At 42.6% G+C, this 20,028-nt stretch overlaps 1 protein-coding gene across 1 annotated transcript in view; it reads left to right on the top strand.

Moving 5' to 3' along the window:
* The window catches only part of GCH1 (GTP cyclohydrolase 1), a 47,725-nt gene that overhangs the window by 16,000 nt on the left and 11,697 nt on the right, over positions 1 to 20,028 (top strand). The window contains 2 exon segments of the mRNA XM_006160566.2: positions 11,081 to 11,190; positions 14,784 to 14,839. Coding sequence (XP_006160628.2) covers positions 11,081 to 11,190; positions 14,784 to 14,839 — 166 coding nt within the window.

Below are 20,028 nucleotides of genomic sequence, written 5' to 3'. Positions count from 1 at the left end.
GGAAACCCTTCCTTCTTTCCTCCTATCCAACCTTAAAACTTGGGCCAAATCTGTTTTTCTTTTTTAGGTGTATTCTTTCACTTATTCATAGAGGGAGAGAAAAGTACCCCAGTGTGGTTCAGCTAGCCAGGATCACAGACATGTACCTCCAGTGTACACAGGGAGACTGTGAGATGCAAACCTGTCATTGTGCCACGTGGCTTCAGCACCATGCCACTGCCGTGCCACCATGGTTGGCTTAGATTTTAATATTTGCTACAACCATATATTAATATGTATTTTCTAACCCCAAGTTTTTTTATTTATATAAATGATCACTTGTATAGTTTAATTGCTAGTCATTCTCTTAAATATTTTTACACCTAGACTTCTTATGTATTTAGATCTCACATTTCCTGAGGTCATGGTTTGGGTTGTTGTTGTCCAGCTCAGCAGTTATGAAAATTTTATTGTGCTACTCTTCAAAGTGTTGGCTGCAGACCCAACTGGCTTCTTCAGTGGCTGATACTTTTCTAGGATAGGAATACAACTTTTTTTTTATTAATTAATTTATTTTTAATATACATTCAATCACATTGTTTAGCTTACAATGTGAGCATTTCAATATGTGAACATTTCTCCCTGGTCCTATTGATCAAAATACCTTCAACTGACAACACCATACCTCCCCATCCCGTCAATGCTCTACCTCCGTATCCCTTCTCCAAATGTCCTTTGTTAGGCCCCCCTCCTCCACACATACCTCATCTGACGTTCACACCCATCTCTTGTGTTTGTACAACCGTTAGTCAATCATTGTGTGACCTCACATAACATATACCGAATGTCTGCACTCTATGACTGAAACTGATTGACTAAAGGAATACAACTTTTTGATGTGAGGTCTTCTTTCCTTTTCTTTCCACTGGAGCATGTGGGTGCTTTCTGCCACCAGCTTTAGATAAACTCGACTCTGGCTTTGGTCTTGTCTCTAGTCCCCCACCCCCCACCTCATCTGTGTTCCAGCTGCCTTGAAATTTGGTCCATCTTTCCCAGCTGTGCACAGACCCCCGCTGTTCCACCAGCGTCCTCTCATGTGGCGATTGTAGACGTTTCTTTGCTCACTGTTGGGCTTTGCTAGACACATCAGGGCCGGGAATGGGTCAGATTTCAAGCGTCATATACTCTCACCTCTCAGAAACCTGTGTTCCCACCCCAGCTGGTCATCACACTCTCTTGGATTTTTAAAAGACATAATTCTGGGTTCAAGCCCACATGTAGCCGGTCAGATTTTCTCAGGGTGGCATCGGAAGCTATGTTTTCTGAAGTTCCCTATGATTGGCAGTATTTGGGAAATGCAACCCTGAGGAGGATCCTTTATTCCTAATCATGTATCCCTAGTGACTGTGGCTTACACACACTGTTGGTACTTACGTGAATAGTATTATAGATAGTTCCATAATATTCATCTGTATAAAACCTCACTGTGTAAGTGAATGGAGGATGATAGGGACGAGCCTATAAGAGGCTTTTGAAGCAAATGGATAGTTTATCAGATTAGCATGTTCTTTCTTTAGAACTGCTGTGAACCAGACCTTGTTATCACCATCTGTTTCGTAAACTCCATTTTTGGTTTAACAGCTGGATCATGAAAGATACACAAAATTATCCAATTAGAAAACTAAATTCGGCAAGTGTGTGCTTTTTTATTTTGAAGTGACTGTTCGAATCCACTGTTTCAGTTCCTCCAAGGCTCTCATTCTGGACTAGCAGAAGTGATCAGAGTAGTAGGCTGAGACCAGAATGAGAGTTCTTTGGTTTGGGTAACTCTGAGAGTTAATAATGTATGTAACTGTAGCCTTCGGTATTATCCATGAGTAAATTGGACTAGTTTGAAACAGATACTTTTCCCCACCTAGTGCAGAAAGCCCCTGGGCACCACTCATTTCAGAAGCTGACCTGTGGAGCAGGAGGGTAACTGCTGTAATTTGGTATTGATTTGCAACACTCTTGGGGTTGCACAAACCAAGAACATAGCTCTCTAAGGCCATCCCCCTGCCTGTGAGGACACCGAGGTTCAGGTCACACAAACTGCATAGCACTTGCACAAGCACTCAGGTGTCTGGACTCTCTCTCTCTCTCTTTTTTTTGGAGAGGTTTTTGCTGTAGGGCACGTGAGCTCACCAGAAAGACAGAGAGACAGAGAGACAGAAAGTGAGAAATCACCCCCGGGGGGGATGCCCAAGCCATAATCCCTTCTCCTCCATTCTCCTCTCCAGATCTTGGGCACACACGCACACACGCCTGGCATGAGTTTAAGCCACTGGGTTTGGGACTTGAACTGCAGTTGACTACATGGGAGTCCAGCGACATAGCCATTACGCTAACTGCTAGTCCCTGGACCCTTCGTTTCTCTCCTTTACCATCCTTCCTCTTAAACCACTACACATGCGATTTTCCTAAGAGCTAGGTAACTCATTGTGTCTGAGTGAAGAAGTTATTTGTGCTTTCATGTTCTCATTTCAGTATTTCTGTATCTTGTAAATAAACTGCAGTAAACATTACTGTTGTAATCAGGAACAGTGTTACTTAGTAAACATACTTTCATATGTGAAAACGTATTATTTTTTAGAGAGATTTTTGCTATAGGGCGTGTGCACTCTCCAGAGAAACAGAAAGTGAGACACCACTCGACCCCAACCCCACCAGGGGGAATGGCCACACTGCAATTCCTTCTCCTCCATTCTCTTCTCGAAATCTTGGGCATGCTTGCACACGTGTCTGGTATGAGTTTTAAGTTGCCGGGTCCAGGACTTGAACTGCAGTCAACCACGTGGGAGTCCAGTGATAACCATTACACCATCTGCTGGTCCCTGTATGTGAAAACTTGATCCCTCATCAATAGGCATGGCGTTTGGGACAAGGCTGGCTGAGAGGCTGAGAAGAGCTCTCCATTACTGTATTTGCTGGTGGAACATGCACATCCACTCAATTGTGAGGACAACCAAGAACATCTATTTCAATAGCTTAGGGTACATTTTAGTAGCTTAGGAAAAACATGAATTTCACTGTCAAGGATGACAGGAATGAACATTTCCAAAATAATTAAATTTTATTTTCTTTACAATTCATTGGATCTTGCCTGCTGACACACTTGCAGTTTATGAAGTAAGTTCATGGAGCGAATCAGAGTGGTGCCGTAGCTCCGCCTACCTCGCAGGTGGTGCCGCTGGCTGTGTGCGGTTGTCTTAGTTTCTGCCGCTATGCCAGCCTGTGGAATTTTTGGATCATTGTGTATTGCAGCCTTGTCTTGCATGTGTTAAGTGCAAAAGCTGTGCGTGCTGGAAGTTCTAGCAAGAGGTGTGTTGTCATGATGGAGATGAAAGCAGGCAGGCGAGTCTCTTCCCACTCTGAGTTTTATATTGCTCTTATTTGTAGGACAACATTTTTCCTTTTTTTTTTTTTTTTTTTTGAGAAGTTTTTGCTATAGGGTGCATGCACTCTCGCCAGAAAGACAGAGAGAGACAGAGAGAAAGAAAGTGAGAAATCACCCCCCGGGGGAATAGCTATGCCGCAATCCCTTCTCCTCCATTCTCTCGGGATCTTGGGCATGTACACACACGCGCCTGGCATGAGGTTAAGCCAGTGGGTCCGGGATTCAAACTACGGTTGACTACATGGGAGTCCAGCGACATAGCCATTACATTAACTGCTGGTCCCAGCAGGACAACTTTTCAAACAGAAGGTAGAGAGCAAAAAGTTTGAATGCCGCACTCAGAGTAGAAGCCTTTGCAGAGTGTGATTTAGGGGCTTCTGCACAAAGCAGGCCAGGTCTCCCCGTGTACCCCTTTCTCACCCTCAGCCCCTCTGTGCAAAGGTAACCGCAATGAAAAACAAATTTTTTTCAGGAAGACACCAGCATGTGTACGAATACCTCAATTAAAAAAAAAAAACTTGCTTATTAATCAGGTATCTCAAATATACAAGACAAAGTTGGAAGAATTAGTTCAAACAAAAAACAAAATGCACCTTTTTTTTTCCCTGAGAGATTTTTGCTGTAGAACCTGTTCACTCTCCAGAGAGACAGAGAGACAGAAAGAGAGAAATCACCCCCAAAAAGGATGACCACACCAAAATCCCTTCTCCATTCTCCTTTCAAGATTTTGGGCACATACAATGTGCCTGGTGTGAGTTTCAAGCCACCGGGTCTGGGACTCGAGCCACAGTCAGACTATGAGGGAGTTCAGCGCCTTAACCGGCACGCCACCTACTGGTCCCAATGCATCTGTTTTAATGAAATATAAAATATAAACACAGCTCTTCCATGTTTATGTGATTAATATGGCCCTATGATGCACTTTTAAAATATATATTTTAAAATAAAGGGACTCCAAAATACCTCAGGTAGCCAAGGAAACATAAGAATCATGTGCCCATGGGACCAGCAGATGGTGTAATGGCTATGTCGCTGGACTCCCATGTAGTCGACCGCAGTTTAAGTCCCAGATCCGGGTGACTTAAACTAATGCTGGGCAAATGTGCGTGCATGCGTGCCCAAGATCCCAAGAGAAGAATGGAGGAGAAGGGATTGTGGCGTGGCCATCCCCTCTGGTGGGTGATTTCTTGCTTTCTGTCTCTCTGTCTCTCTGGTGAGCACATGCACCCTACTGCAAAAACTTCTCAAAAATAAAATAAAATAAAAGAACCACATGCTCAGCATCATTTTTAAGACACCAGGTCCAGGACTTGAACTGTGGTTGGCTATGTGGGAGTCCAGTGCCTTAGTTACCATGCTACTTGCTGGGCCCATATAAAGAGAATTCTTAGAATTGGGATTTTCAGGCTTACACAGACTTACTGATGCTGACACTCTGTGACGCAGCTCAGCAGTTTGCATTTTTGCTGTTGTTGTTTGTTTATTTTTGTTTGCTATAGGCAGCCACGTGCTGCCCAGAGAGAGAGAGAAAGACAGAGAAAGTGAGAAATCACCCTCTACTCCAGGGAGATGGCCACGTGGTAATTCCTTGTCCTTTTCAGGATTTGGGGCATACACACACGCACTTAGCATGATCCTCAAATTGTTGGGTCCAGGATTTGAACTATGAAGCTGACCATGTAGGATCCAGTGCTTTAACTTCCACGAAGCCTGCTGGCTCATGATTTGCATTTTGTGTGTGTGTGTGTGTGGGAGAGTAGGAGTTTTTGCCTTAGGGCTCATGCACTGTCAGGAGAGAGAGAGAGAGACAGACAGACAGACAGACAGACAGATACAGTGAGGGAGAAAGTGAGAAATCACCCCCAGGGGGGATGGCCATGCCACAGCCCCTTCTCCTGCATTCTCCTCTTAGGATCTTGTACATGCATGCACACACTCCCAGTGTGAATTTTAAGTCACCAGGTCTGGGACTTGAACCACAATTGGCCATGTGGGAGTCCAGTAACATAACCACTACACTATCTGCTGGTCCCTGTAATTTGTGTTTTAACAGCTCCCCTGGGGGAGTGTGGGAACGCCACTTTCAAAGGATGCCTAAATAGATGCTTGGGTCCTATTGCAGGCCTGTCTTACTGCACTTTCAGCAAAGAGTCCCGGCAGGCCAAATACTTGAAGATGCGGCCCAGGGTATTATGTGTTGTCATCACTTAATCATTAATGGCATGAGAAAGGTACACCTTAACACTGACGTTGTGTGGCGGTGTTACAAACAGGCGTTGGAAGCTGCTTTGGTTTCCTTTTTGGTTATGACCAACAGTCAATAACAGGAAATAGAAGGCTGTAAATCCTCGTTTCCAGGGTTACCTTCTCGCTGCTGATAACAGCCAGGAAATTAAAACAATCCGTGATAGTGTTTTGTTCTTATTATCCACAGATGGTAGCTTTCAGATACGTTGGAGCAAAACATAAGTAAATATAGAATGGGGAACTTCATTATTGAAGAAGAATGATTTGGCTGGCTCGAGTTTATAGTCTGGGATCATTTTAATGAAATGGGATATAGGCAACACGTTCGTGTTTTATTACAGGGTGCCATAGGAAGCACTAAGCCTTGTGAGGGCCACTAGTGATTTTTGTTTGTTTTCTTCCTCTTTTTGGCTTTATTTTATTTGAGTAGTAAAACATTTACTTGATTTCAAAGTCAAAATTACATAACAAATTATATTAAAAGATGTCTTACTTCTATCTCACCTGATCTCTTATATTTAATAGGTCATTGTTTCCGTCAGCCTTTGTCCTCCCAGTGTTTCTTCTTGCAGAAGAGCATATGTATGTGTGTATCTCCCTTTTCTACTTTCTTTACACAGAAGGTTGTATGCTATAGTATAATTTTAAAAAATTAAGTTAGCTTTATTCAGGTGTAATTTACACTCAGTAAAATCCACCAACTTCACATGTACAATGTGAGTTTTGACAGATCATGTATGGTTGTATGGCCACCAATACAACAAAGATATAGACCATTTCCATCACCCAAAAACTTTGTTCCTCCTCTTGTAGCCGGGCCTTCTCCCCCACCCGCTGGCCCCTGGCAGGCCCCTGTCTGCCCTCTGTCACTGCAATGCTGCCTTCCCTAGAATCTCACACATGAGTCCTCTTTTCAGTGTCTCTATGTGACTTCTTTCATTCAGTACATTACTTTAGAGAGTCAACCACATAGTTTATTTTATTGGTAAATAGCCCTCCATTGTTTATACATTCCAGTTGATGGACCTTGTCCTTTTTGCCTTTTTTTTTTTTCTTTTTATTTTGAAATTGTTTAGGTCTATAGAATAAGTACCTAAGTACAAAAAGTTTTTTTTTTTTTGGAGAGGTTTTCGCTATAGGGTGTGTGCGCTCGCCAGACAGACAGAGAGAGACATAGAGACAGAAAGTGAGAAATCACCCCCCAAGGGGATGGTCATGCCGCAATCCCTTCTCCTCCATTCTCCTCCCGGGATCTTGGGCACGCACGCACACACGCCCGGCGAGAGTTTTAAGCCACCGGGTCCGGGACGCAAACCGCGGTCGACTATGTGGGAGTCCAGCGACATAGCCATTACGCTAACTGCTGGTTCCTAGTACAAAAAGTTTTTATAGATGCTTCCTCCAGCTTCTCCTAATATAACATCTCGTATGGCCATTGTACAACGATCAACTCTTAAAAATTAATGCTGATATAATAATAATTATTATTAGGTTTTTGCCATAGGGCATGTGCACTCACCAGAGAGAGACAGAGAAAAAGGGAGAAGTCACCTCCCAGGAGGAATGGCCACACCGCAAACCCTTCTCCATTCTCCTCTCAGGATTTTGGGCATGTACACACACCTGTCCAGTGTGATTTTCAACCTGCCTGATCCAGGACGTGAACCAGGTCAACCATGTGGAAGTCCAGCACCTTAACCACTATGCCACCTGCTGGCCCCTGATATAATATTATTAACCAAGCTACAGACTTGATTCTGATTTTTGCTCTTGCGTTGCGCTTAGCTGTCTTATTCCTCTAGTCTCCTCCAACTCAACAGTTCCTCAGTTGTTCTGTGTCTTGCACGATCTCAATGCGTTTTAAGCGAGTTCTTGTTTGGGTATTCTGTAGGATGCTCCCCAGCTTGTCTGATGACAGGACTGCCGTTATAGATTTTTGGGACGACTACCACAGAGGTGATGTACTGTCTCACATCACACCAGGAGCCACACCATGCCTCGTGTCTTATTACTTGCAAAGTCAACCCCGATCATTTGCGTAAGGTAGCATCTGCCGGTTTCTCCCCTGTAAAGTTACTGTTTTCTTTTCTGTACCTGTGACGAGCAAATTATTGCTGCTTAAATTCTGATGTATGTCAGTGTGCATGGGACACATAACAGATACGTCTTCTGCCCTAATTACAATAATAATAGAAGGAGCCAGAGCCATCCAAATTTACTCTTAGCGTTTTTTTTTTTCCTTTTTCTTTTTATGAGAGACAGACAAAAGGACAGACACAAGCACCCTCAGTATGATCTCATGCCACGATCCTCCCCTCAGCCTGCCAGGATGTGCCTGGCATGTACAGGTCGGCCTGGGAGCCAAAACCCATCGTCCACATGGCTTACCACATTGCAGAGCTGGGCTGCTGTGCTAGCATGGCTGGGCTGAAGGCTGCCATGAGCCATGTGCCATGTGGTTGTCATCAGACCTGAGGCTGGGGCTGCTCCCATTCTTTGCCAGAGAAAACAAGCATACCCCTGCACTGGACAATTTTCTCTTGTTCTGTCTTTGAGACATCATTTTTTTTTTTTTTTGCTGTTGTTTTTATTCTCAGGAATATTTCTTGTGTTACTAAAGACTTTAGTAAGCTACACATGACAATAATAGTATATTACAATCTTGGAGAAATCTAGAAGGCTTTGGGGAACATTAAGGATCTATTTTTGGATTTCTTTCAGAAATCTGACTGAAGGGTAAGGCAGAACATTCTGAATAGAAGGCTGCTTCTGGAGAATTTTTAGAGGAGGATTATTTACTTAAAGGAAGACACTGAGCCGTTTCCTTCCTGGATTTTAGCAGCCACCTCTAACAGGGTGTCTGTATTTGTGTGTCTAAACCCCACCCCCCTTCATTTTCGTTGACCGCGCTAATGACTTTTCTACGACACAGGCAGATGTGTCTCCGAATAGCCTGACTCAGGGGATGAGTGGTGCATGTGATGACTCAGTTTCTACGATGCCCTGTTCTAGTAGCAGTGGGCCACTGGAGGTCAGGCAGTGTGGGTGGACTTCTGCACATCTTCCCCGTGACTCACTCGGCAGCCTGCCTTTCTACGGGGAAAAGCTGTAGGTGGCTGCAAAGCTATATTTACCTCCTCTCTTCCCTAATCATACGACGTCTCACACCCCCCTTACATCCTTGCAATTGCAGTTAGATGTCTTGATATATCTCATCTTCCAAGCTGTCTGGATATCAGTGAATGTATTTCTATGAATGTATTTATTTTACTCAAGTGAGATCAGACTACGTCTCGTAGCTCCCTTTGTCATTTGACAGTGGAGCTGAAGGACTTTCTGTGTCACAAGGTGTCCACTGACAAGATTGTTTGGCTATCTCCCAGTGGTGGGTGCTGTGCCTGGTTCCCCTTCTCTCTCTACAGCATCCAGGACAGGCTGCTCTTGTCGCTGCAGAACATTAGATGAGCCAGGGCCAGCAGGTGGTGTGGTGGTGAAGGTGCTGAACTCTCATGTGGCCGACCATGGTTCAAGTCCAACACCTAGCGACTTGCTTTCTCAACATTCCATTTCTCTCTCTCTCTCTTTCTCTGTTTCTCTCTAGTCAAATTAAAAAATGATGTTAAATAAAATTAAATAATTTTTTAAAAAAGAGAGAGAGAGAACTCACGCCTCCCTCAGGCATTTTCTAGTTAACCTTCCATTCTGCAGATGGAATAGTTGAGGCCCAGTCACTATAGTTGTTAAAAATAAAGCCTTTTAGGAAAAGCCTGTGGCCTGGTGGTTAAGGCAGCTGTAACGCACATGGCTGACCAGATGGCTCATGTCCTGGACCTGGCGGCTTGAAAAACATGTCAGGTGTGTGTGCAAGCATTCCCAAATCCTGGAAGGGGGGGTGAAATGAAGGCGTGGGGCCTGACCGTGCTTCATGGGGGTGCTTTCTTACTTTCCCTTTTCCTCTCTGTGCCTTCCTCCTCGCTCCAGTTTATAGACTCTGCCAAATTAAAAATATAAATAAATAAAGCTTTTTGTTTTTACATGTGCGTTGTATGCCTGGCAGTACTTGTCAGGGTCCACAGCTTGTGCAAGAGACTGCTCGTCACCCAAAGCCTAGAGAGCGGAACAGCTCATCTAGAGAAGCATACGATACACGCTGTAGGATTTGTGCCCTGGTAAGATGACTGTTGGCCTCAGTCCGATGCTCGCTGACAGTAACTGCAAGGCTTTCTAAGTTATTTGGGGAGTTGATAAGAGAGGGCAAGTTTATAGGTATCTGGATCTGGCCTTGGGGTTTTCTACATATCCATTTTAGAGAAAATACTAAATGTATGAAAATATAAGGAAGAAAGTGAAAGTGGCCTATTTCTACCACCAGAAAAAGCCACTGTTGTATTTTGGCATAATTTTCTTCTTCCTTCCTTCCTTCCCTCCTTCCTTCCTTCCTTCCACTCCCTTTTATCTTACACAGCAAATGTATTTGTAAGCTTGCGTTTTCATACAGCACTGTATCAAAGATTTTAAAAATATCATTTAAGGGCCAGCAGGTGGTGTAGTGGTTGGGGTGCTGGACTCCCACATGGCTGACTGTGGTTCGAGTCCTGGACCTGGCAGCTTGCTTTCTCACTTTCTCTCTCTCTCTCTGTCCCTCTCTGGCCAAATTAAAATAAATAAATAAATAAATAAATAAAGTTAAATGTAATAATTCTAAAAATATATATAAAATTAACTAAGTCAAAAATATCAGTTAAAGCAAAGATAGCAACTTTTTTTTCCCCTTTGGAGAGGTGGTTTTTTTTTTTTTTTTTTTTTTTTTTTTTTTTTTTTTATGGTTGCTGCCCCCGCCACAAGGCAAGAGAGACAGAGAGACAGAAAGTGAGAAATCACCCCCCAGGTGGGATGGTCACGCCACAATCCCTTCTCCTCCATTCTCCTCTCGGGATCTTGGGCACATACGCACACACGCCCGGCTTGAGTTTAAGCCTCCGGGTCCAGGACTCGAACTGCGGTTGACTACGTGGGAGTCCAGCGACATAGCCATTATGCTAACTGCTGGTCCCAAGATAGCTAATTTGATAGGAAAAATAGTTTAATTTTTATTCTCTTTTAAAAAATAATTATGAATTAAAAAATTATTTCTTAATTTGCTATAGGACACTTGTGCTCACCAGAGTGAGATAGGTGGAGTTGTCGGGAGAATGAGAAAGCAAGCCGGCAGATTTGGGGCTCGAATCCCAGTTGACCATGTAGGAGTCCAGGGCCCCAACCACCATGCCACCTGCTGGCTCCAATTTTTATTCTCTTAATAGGTTAGGGAGGTTACCATTCTTGTATGCTGACTATTCATGTTTGCCCACAGTAGTTGTATTATTCCATACCTTTCTGTAAGGCTGAAATGTTGCTAAAGCAAGCCTCTGATTTCAGATGTCCTAAACGATGCCATATTTGATGAAGATCATGATGAAATGGTCATTGTGAAGGACATAGACATGTTTTCCATGTGTGAACATCATCTGGTGCCATTTGTTGGGAAGGTAAGATGTTCCTTGTTGTTTCCTAACCATTTAAAAAGGCATAGCAAATGTTTCAATATCAGTCTGGCTATATTTAGAATTGTCAGCTGCTGACTCTAACATCCTAGATATATACAATGACACATAAATGTTTATAAATGTTTATTCTTTATCCTACTGAGTAATCTAATAACTTGAAACAAAGTAGCAGAAGGCCCTCAGGGCAGGCCTTTTGTACTGAATACCATGTTAATACCATGTTGATAGGTTAAAATAATGAGGTTAAAGTAGCATCTTTTGTTTAAGGTAACTGCTGCCATCTCTAAAACCTTTGTCCTTTATTTTGACTAAATAATGTTTGATCCAAGATAATATGAATATAGGATGTGACATGAGCAGTAATGATTATAGAATTTCTGTGACAGAGGTTATGGTCCTAGTGGATTTAATTTGTTTTTAGCCATCCCCTCTCTTTAAAGTTTATTTCTTTTCTCTAGTTTTTTTCTTTTAGAGCGAGATTTTTGCTACAGGGCATGTGCGCTCACCCAAGACACAGAGAGACAAAAAATGAGTAATCACCCCCTGGGGAGATGGCCACAAGACAACCCCTTCTCCTCTATTCTCCTTTCTGGATCTTGAGCACACACGCACACACGCCGGGCGTGAGTTTTAAGTCTCCAGGTCTGGGACTCGAACAGCGGTGAACTGCGTGGGAGCTCAGTGATGTAACTGTTGGTCCTAAAGTTTATTTATTTTTTTCTATGAGCATATGTGAGCGAGAATACTCCCAATAGGTCTTGACACTGCTCCGTCCCTAGCTGCAGCCAGCCCCCAGTCTGGGCACTTGCATGCCTGTTGTTACTTAAAGAGGTCTCTGGAGGCGAACCCGGAACCTTCCGTTGTGGGTCAGCCTCACAGAGTGTTGCTTTTTTTAAAAATATGTTTTAAAAAAGAATTATTTCATTTATTATTAGTAGTAGTATTTGTAATTTGCTATAGAACACCTGTGCTTACCAGAGAAAGAAAGAGAGAAAGAGAGGGAAAGTGAGAAAGTAAGCTTCCAGGTCCAGGACTCAAACCACAGTCGGCCATGTGGGAGTCCAGCGCCCTAACCACTATACACCTGCTGGTCCTACTTTTTTTTTTTCTTAAGGTTTTTGCCATAAAACATGTGCACTTGCCAGCAAGAGATAGACAGAAGGAAAGTGAGAAATAACTCCCCAGGGAGGATGGCCATGCTGCAGTCTTTTCTTCTCCATTCTCCTCTTGGGATTTTGAGTATGCACACACATGCCCAGCATGATTTTGAAGCCTCTGGGTCTGAGACTTGAACCATGGGCTCCATGGTGGGATTCTTAAGGCATGGAGGAATCTAGCGCCTTCACCACCACACCTGATGGCCCCTGAAGTGTTGCATTTTAACACCGTGCCACTGTCTGGCTCCTCCAACCCTTCCCATATTCGGAAAAAATGAATCTAATACTTGTTCAGCCTGCCTGTGAGAACATGTGGGTTAAGGCAAAGAGTTGCCCGGTTTCTCTCATCAACCCAATAGGAATATAAACGTGGGGCTTAATCGGATTATCAGCTTTTTAAAAAGCAAATGCTATAAATGTATCTTGTCTTCCTTATGATGTTATAATAGCATCTTCTTCTCTCTAGCTCACGTTATGGTAAAAAACAAAAGTAGATAATGTGTCTAACATACAAAATGTGTTTATGTTACTGGTAAAGCTTCCAATCAACAGCAAGCTATTCGGGGCTAAGTTTTTAAGGAGTGAGAAGTGGTAAGTGGGGGACCAGGTGGTGGCACAGTAAATACGATGGTCTGTGAGGCTGACCGACTCGGGAGAGTTTGGGTTTGTGTCCAGAGACCTCTCTGCATATGCCAGGCATTCACGTGATCCGGGGCTGGATGAGGAGAGGGGCAGATTATATCAAGACCCTGTTTGGGAGTGCTGTCTCTCTCTCTGTCTCTTTTGCTCATAGAGGAAATAAATAAATAAAGCTTAAATAACAAAAGCAGACAGGGCAAGAACTAAGAATCGTTTTGGGGGAAAAAGGTTACATGAAGATTTTTGACTTGGTGGGGGACGATGTCAGTGCCCTTAGTCCCCGTGACAGTTAATTGCACTATAGATTAATTATACAAGTGTACAGGCAATGTGAGGTGAACAAATAAAACAGCATTGGCAATCTGTGATACAGATGAGTCTCAGATTTAATTGATTTGTAGATGAATTGCCTGCAAATGACCATTCACTTAATTAGCATTTTTAGAGAACTAATGTTTTCTCCACTTTAATACTTGGCTCAAAAAGAGGTGAGTAACTTGACATGTTAAATACTAATTGGTATCTTTTAAGATGGTAGCAATGGTTTTGCCTACAGCAGGTCTCGTAGAAACTGTCCTCTTGGACAGCCATAGTAGTGGCTGTGTCCTCTTCCTTCTGTCGGGAACGTGGAACTGGCCAGTAGCTTAGAAATGAGACAAGAGAGCCCGGACACCCTCCATACCGTCGGGCTCTGTGATGAGATTCTTAAGGCCACTGGGAGCCGTGGAGTGGCATCCTTTAGATTTACGATTTCTGCCATTTAAAGAAGGCCATCCTGGATCCTACTTTTTTTTTTTTTTTGAAGAGGTTTTTGCTATAGGGTGTGTGCACTCACCAGACAGACAGAGACAGAGAGACAGAAAGCGCGAAATCAACCACCAGGGGGGATGGCCACGCCGCAATCCCTTCTCCTCCATTCTCCTCTCGGGATCTTGGGCACGCATGCACATGCGCCCGGCGTGAGTTTCAGCCACCGGGTCCAGGATGTAAACTGCGGTCGACTACATGGGAGTCCAGCGACATAGCCATTACGCTAACTGCTGGTCCCCTGGATCCATTTTAATGTGATTACTAAAGCACTTGCCCTTTCTCAACACTTTCTTTGCAACAGAGGAAGCCTTTTCAGCTTGTATCAAGAGTTTAACATCACAGGGAAATATCATACTGTAAGTTCACCATTTATTTTTTAAAAAGAATTATTTTATTTAGTATTTATTTATTTATTTATTTATTTTCATTTTACCAGAGAGGAACAGAGAGAGAGAGAGAAGAAAAGTGACAAAGCAAGCTGCCAGGTCCAGGACTTGAACCATGGTCAGCCATGTTGGAGTCCAGTGCCCTTAACCTCCATGCCACCTGCCAGCCCCAAGTTTGCCATTTATTAATAGAGTCATTATTACATGTTTTCCTTCTGCTGCATTCTATAATTAAAAAAACAAAACAAAACAAAACTATGTAAGTGCTTCATTTTCTGCCTTAAAGTTTCCAGATGGTTTAAAGGTGTTGTCACTGTGAATTACATATAAATACACTATATTTTTCCTATATGTCTTTTTAAAAGAGAGTTATTTTATTTATTATTATTATTTAAGAGAGATGGGCAGGAGGAGTGAGCACGCAAGCCACAGGTCTGGGACTCAGAACCACATTTGGGCATTGTGGGGAGTGCACTGCCATAACCGCCACGCCACCCGCCAGCCCTTCTATATGTGATTAGACTGCCACAAAGAAGCTCTGTATTTTCACCTGGCTCCTGTGATTTCTGTCTCTTCTCTGAAGGTCCATATTGGTTATCTTCCCAACAAGCAAGTCCTGGGCCTCAGCAAACTTGCAAGGTAAGTACGGCTGAGTTCTGCAAAGGAAAATGGGCGCCTATGACCTGCCCCTGTGTGCTGAGACGCTATCAGGCTTCGTCTTCACCAGCATGGCTCTAACTTGGAAGTCACCTTGCGACCTAAAGATTTTAGTTGCAGAGGCAAACCGATTTAGAGGGCTTGAACCCAGCGCACCTGTCTCCTCATCCCCCTTTGCCTATCTCCCTCCCACTTCCCATCCCCCTTCCATAGGCACATCCTTGTAGTCTCAATCCACATTTTCTGTAGAGCTTTCCCCAACTAGAGAGCACTCGCGGTTACCTATGGTCTAGCCTTGTCCTTTAAGGAGGATTTCTTTAATTAATAGTGAGGAGTAAGAGAGGAAATGTGGGCAGGGGTTCTAATTGCACTGTCTTTAGACTTAACTGAACCTCCAAGTGGTGTCCATGGCCTCGACTCTGCTATCTGTAGCTGGCTTCCTCCAGGCATCATGGTGGGGTCCTGCTGGCCAGCCAGCTCACCTCTAGGCTCTTTGTCTCTGCAGACACAGCACTGCTCGGCTTTGCTCAGCTCAGTTGCGAGACTATCTCTCTTCTATGTGTCTCTTCTGTTACAGCTGCCTTTTATGTTCTTTATCCTGTGTGTGGATTCATGCCTTAAAAAAATTCCTTTGCTGTCATTTTTATTTGGGCTTTAGGAAGCAGAAGTGATGTACGTGTGTGGTATCCATGTTTAACTGGAAGTTAGCGTGTGCTGTCAGCCAAAACAAATGGCCATAAGAGGGCAGATTTCAGAGTCATCACACACAGAGTATCATCAGAATGTTAGAAAGTAAGAGTCTAGAAGCTTCAAAAATTAGCCAGAACATTGGAAAAAGTGCCAGATGCAGTCATTCCTCAGTGTCTGGAGTGTCCTCATTCCAAGACCCTCATAGATACCAAAAGCTGGAGATGCCCAAGGTCCTTCTATAAAATGGCTCAGTATTTGCATATAACCTTGAACCTCCTCCCATACTTAAAATCATCTCTAGATTCCTTATACTACATGCCACAATGGAAATGCTGTGTAAATAATTGTGATACTATTTTGTTTAGGGAATAATGACAAAGGTTTGTGAGTGTTCAGTATAGACACGGCCATTGCAGGCCTAACTACACAGTGCATGTTAGCAACGACAACGTTTTCCACAGTCGATGGAATCTATAGAGGCAGAATCTGTAGGATAGGGAGGGCCAACCATATTACTTCTGGAAATTAAAATAAAATATGAAATGGAAACCCAGTACACCTATTAAATAGCAGATTAGGCACAGTTGAAAATACTATAGTGTCTGGAAAGAAAGGTCCGAAGAAATTGTACAGAATGGCACACAGAAACTGGTAGAAAGGCGTCATCTTATTTATTTCCTTTTCTAGTGAAAGGAAAATATCTCAAATAATTAAGCTTTTATGAATCAATACAAAGGAGTTGATTATTAGCACAGGGATTAGCAAATACTAATAGGATTAAAATTTAAGAATAAAATGGAACACTAAGCCAAAACACTGAGTGTATGTTACTTTCAGAAATTCTATAAAAAATCTGAATAAAGGGTCTGTTAAACAGAAAAGAAGACTAAGATTTTATACAACTGCTTATTCCTTATAAGAAGTGGGAACGTTTGGGGAACAGAGAGCAATAAAGAAGTCCAAGTGTCTTGGTAAAACTTCGCTGCTCGTTTTCATCTTGTATGTGAAGTTTGTTATATGCTTGCCTTTAGACGGATGACCTTTCACTGCCAGTGAAGTCAAATATCACACCGTAAAACCTTAAGTAACGAGAAAATGCCAGAAGTGAGTAGATCTGGTTCAGCTCTAGTAGAATTGTACAGTAAACTTAGTTTGAATGGAAATTCCTTTTGTCGTTGAAAGGCCATTGAACACCTTTTGGTTTTCTTGCCTTAGAATAATGGAGTGAACATAATTAAATCTTGTATTTAGAACCTGAGTGCCTCACGGTCACCAAGACGGATCTGTCTTCTGAGCATCTTCTGTGGCAGGGCACTGTCCTGCCTGCTGTGGCAGCTGGAGAGGACAGCAGGAGGTAGCAGGTGCTTCAGAGGTGCCTGCTGCAGAGCCCCAAGTTCAGAAAAGTCACGGTGGCTGTGGCCTGAGAGGGTTGGAGAGACCCAGAGGTGGAAGGATGAGCAGAATTTGAAATTGGGGAGAAGTCCCTTTACGAATAGTTGATGTGTGAACAAAGGCGAACAGGGCAAGAGAAGGCATATTCCAGTAGATGGGATCCAAGTGATTGGTGGAGATTGGATATTTAGACAAGGGTGACAGGGAGATAGTTTGAAAAATTGGGGCTGACAGGTGGCGTGGTGGTTGAGGCACTGGACTCCCACATGGCCGACCATGGTTTGAGTCCCGGACTTGGCAGCTTGCTTTCTCACTTTCTCTATGTTTTTTTTCTCTGGTAAAATTAAAAAATAAATGAGTAAATAAGTAAAATTTTAAAAAGAAAAAGAAAAGCATGGTGGGTTTTGGAATACAGAGGGAGCATCCTGTTTTTCTCTTTATATGTAAAATAATAAACTTACCAGTTCAATACAAACAAATGAATTAAGTGGAAGCTTTTATTTCCATTTCCTATGTTAGAGATTTATTTCACTAAATTTTAAAAATTTCAGTGCAAACATAAACATATGACTCTTTAAAATTAGCAAAACAAAAAAGAGAGGTCATATCATACCTTGTATTCTCTACTACAAGTTGCTTTTTTTTTTTTTTGGAGAGATTTTCACTGTAGGGCGCGTGCGCTCGCCAGACAGACAGAGAGAGACATAGAGACAGAAAGCGAGAAATCACCCCCTCAGCCAGCTCACCTCTAGGCTCTTTGTCTCTGCAGACACAGCACTGCTCGGCTTTGCTCAGCTCAGTTGCGAGACTATCTCTCTTCTATGTGTCTCTTCTGTTACAGCTGCCTTTTATGTTCTTTATCCTGTGTGTGGATTCATGCCTTAAAAAAATTCCTTTGCTGTCATTTTTATTTGGGCTTTAGGAAGCAGAAGTGATGTACGTGTGTGGTATCCATGTTTAACTGGAAGTTAGCGTGTGCTGTCAGCCAAAACAAATGGCCATAAGAGGGCAGATTTCAGAGTCATCACACACAGAGTATCATCAGAATGTTAGAAAGTAAGAGTCTAGAAGCTTCAAAAATTAGCCAGAACATTGGAAAAAGTGCCAGATGCAGTCATTCCTCAGTGTCTGGAGTGTCCTCATTCCAAGACCCTCATAGATACCAAAAGCTGGAGATGCCCAAGGTCCTTCTATAAAATGGCTCAGTATTTGCATATAACCTTGAACCTCCTCCCATACTTAAAATCATCTCTAGATTCCTTATACTACATGCCACAATGGAAATGCTGTGTAAATAATTGTGATACTATTTTGTTTAGGGAATAATGACAAAGGTTTGTGAGTGTTCAGTATAGACACGGCCATTGCAGGCCTAACTACACAGTGCATGTTAGCAACGACAACGTTTTCCACAGTCGATGGAATCTATAGAGGCAGAATCTGTAGGATAGGGAGGGCCAACCATATTACTTCTGGAAATTAAAATAAAATATGAAATGGAAACCCAGTACACCTATTAAATAGCAGATTAGGCACAGTTGAAAATACTATAGTGTCTGGAAAGAAAGGTCCGAAGAAATTGTACAGAATGGCACACAGAAACTGGTAGAAAGGCGTCATCTTATTTATTTCCTTTTCTAGTGAAAGGAAAATATCTCAAATAATTAAGCTTTTATGAATCAATACAAAGGAGTTGATTATTAGCACAGGGATTAGCAAATACTAATAGGATTAAAATTTAAGAATAAAATGGAACACTAAGCCAAAACACTGAGTGTATGTTACTTTCAGAAATTCTATAAAAAATCTGAATAAAGGGTCTGTTAAACAGAAAAGAAGACTAAGATTTTATACAACTGCTTATTCCTTATAAGAAGTGGGAACGTTTGGGGAACAGAGAGCAATAAAGAAGTCCAAGTGTCTTGGTAAAACTTCGCTGCTCGTTTTCATCTTGTATGTGAAGTTTGTTATATGCTTGCCTTTAGACGGATGACCTTTCACTGCCAGTGAAGTCAAATATCACACCGTAAAACCTTAAGTAACGAGAAAATGCCAGAAGTGAGTAGATCTGGTTCAGCTCTAGTAGAATTGTACAGTAAACTTAGTTTGAATGGAAATTCCTTTTGTCGTTGAAAGGCCATTGAACACCTTTTGGTTTTCTTGCCTTAGAATAATGGAGTGAACATAATTAAATCTTGTATTTAGAACCTGAGTGCCTCACGGTCACCAAGACGGATCTGTCTTCTGAGCATCTTCTGTGGCAGGGCACTGTCCTGCCTGCTGTGGCAGCTGGAGAGGACAGCAGGAGGTAGCAGGTGCTTCAGAGGTGCCTGCTGCAGAGCCCCAAGTTCAGAAAAGTCACGGTGGCTGTGGCCTGAGAGGGTTGGAGAGACCCAGAGGTGGAAGGATGAGCAGAATTTGAAATTGGGGAGAAGTCCCTTTACGAATAGTTGATGTGTGAACAAAGGCGAACAGGGCAAGAGAAGGCATATTCCAGTAGATGGGATCCAAGTGATTGGTGGAGATTGGATATTTAGACAAGGGTGACAGGGAGATAGTTTGAAAAATTGGGGCTGACAGGTGGCGTGGTGGTTGAGGCACTGGACTCCCACATGGCCGACCATGGTTTGAGTCCCGGACTTGGCAGCTTGCTTTCTCACTTTCTCTATGTTTTTTTTCTCTGGTAAAATTAAAAAATAAATGAGTAAATAAGTAAAATTTTAAAAAGAAAAAGAAAAGCATGGTGGGTTTTGGAATACAGAGGGAGCATCCTGTTTTTCTCTTTATATGTAAAATAATAAACTTACCAGTTCAATACAAACAAATGAATTAAGTGGAAGCTTTTATTTCCATTTCCTATGTTAGAGATTTATTTCACTAAATTTTAAAAATTTCAGTGCAAACATAAACATATGACTCTTTAAAATTAGCAAAACAAAAAAGAGAGGTCATATCATACCTTGTATTCTCTACTACAAGTTGCTTTTTTTTTTTTTTGGAGAGATTTTCACTGTAGGGCGCGTGCGCTCGCCAGACAGACAGAGAGAGACATAGAGACAGAAAGCGAGAAATCACCCCCCAGGGGGGAT

The sequence above is a fragment of the Tupaia chinensis genome, unplaced genomic scaffold (assembly GCF_000334495.1).
Source record: "Tupaia chinensis unplaced genomic scaffold, TupChi_1.0 Scaffold000688_1, whole genome shotgun sequence".
NCBI lineage: Eukaryota > Metazoa > Chordata > Mammalia > Scandentia > Tupaiidae > Tupaia > Tupaia belangeri.
Note: the sequence above shows the minus strand (reverse complement) of the source record. Positions and strands in the feature narration are given on the sequence as shown.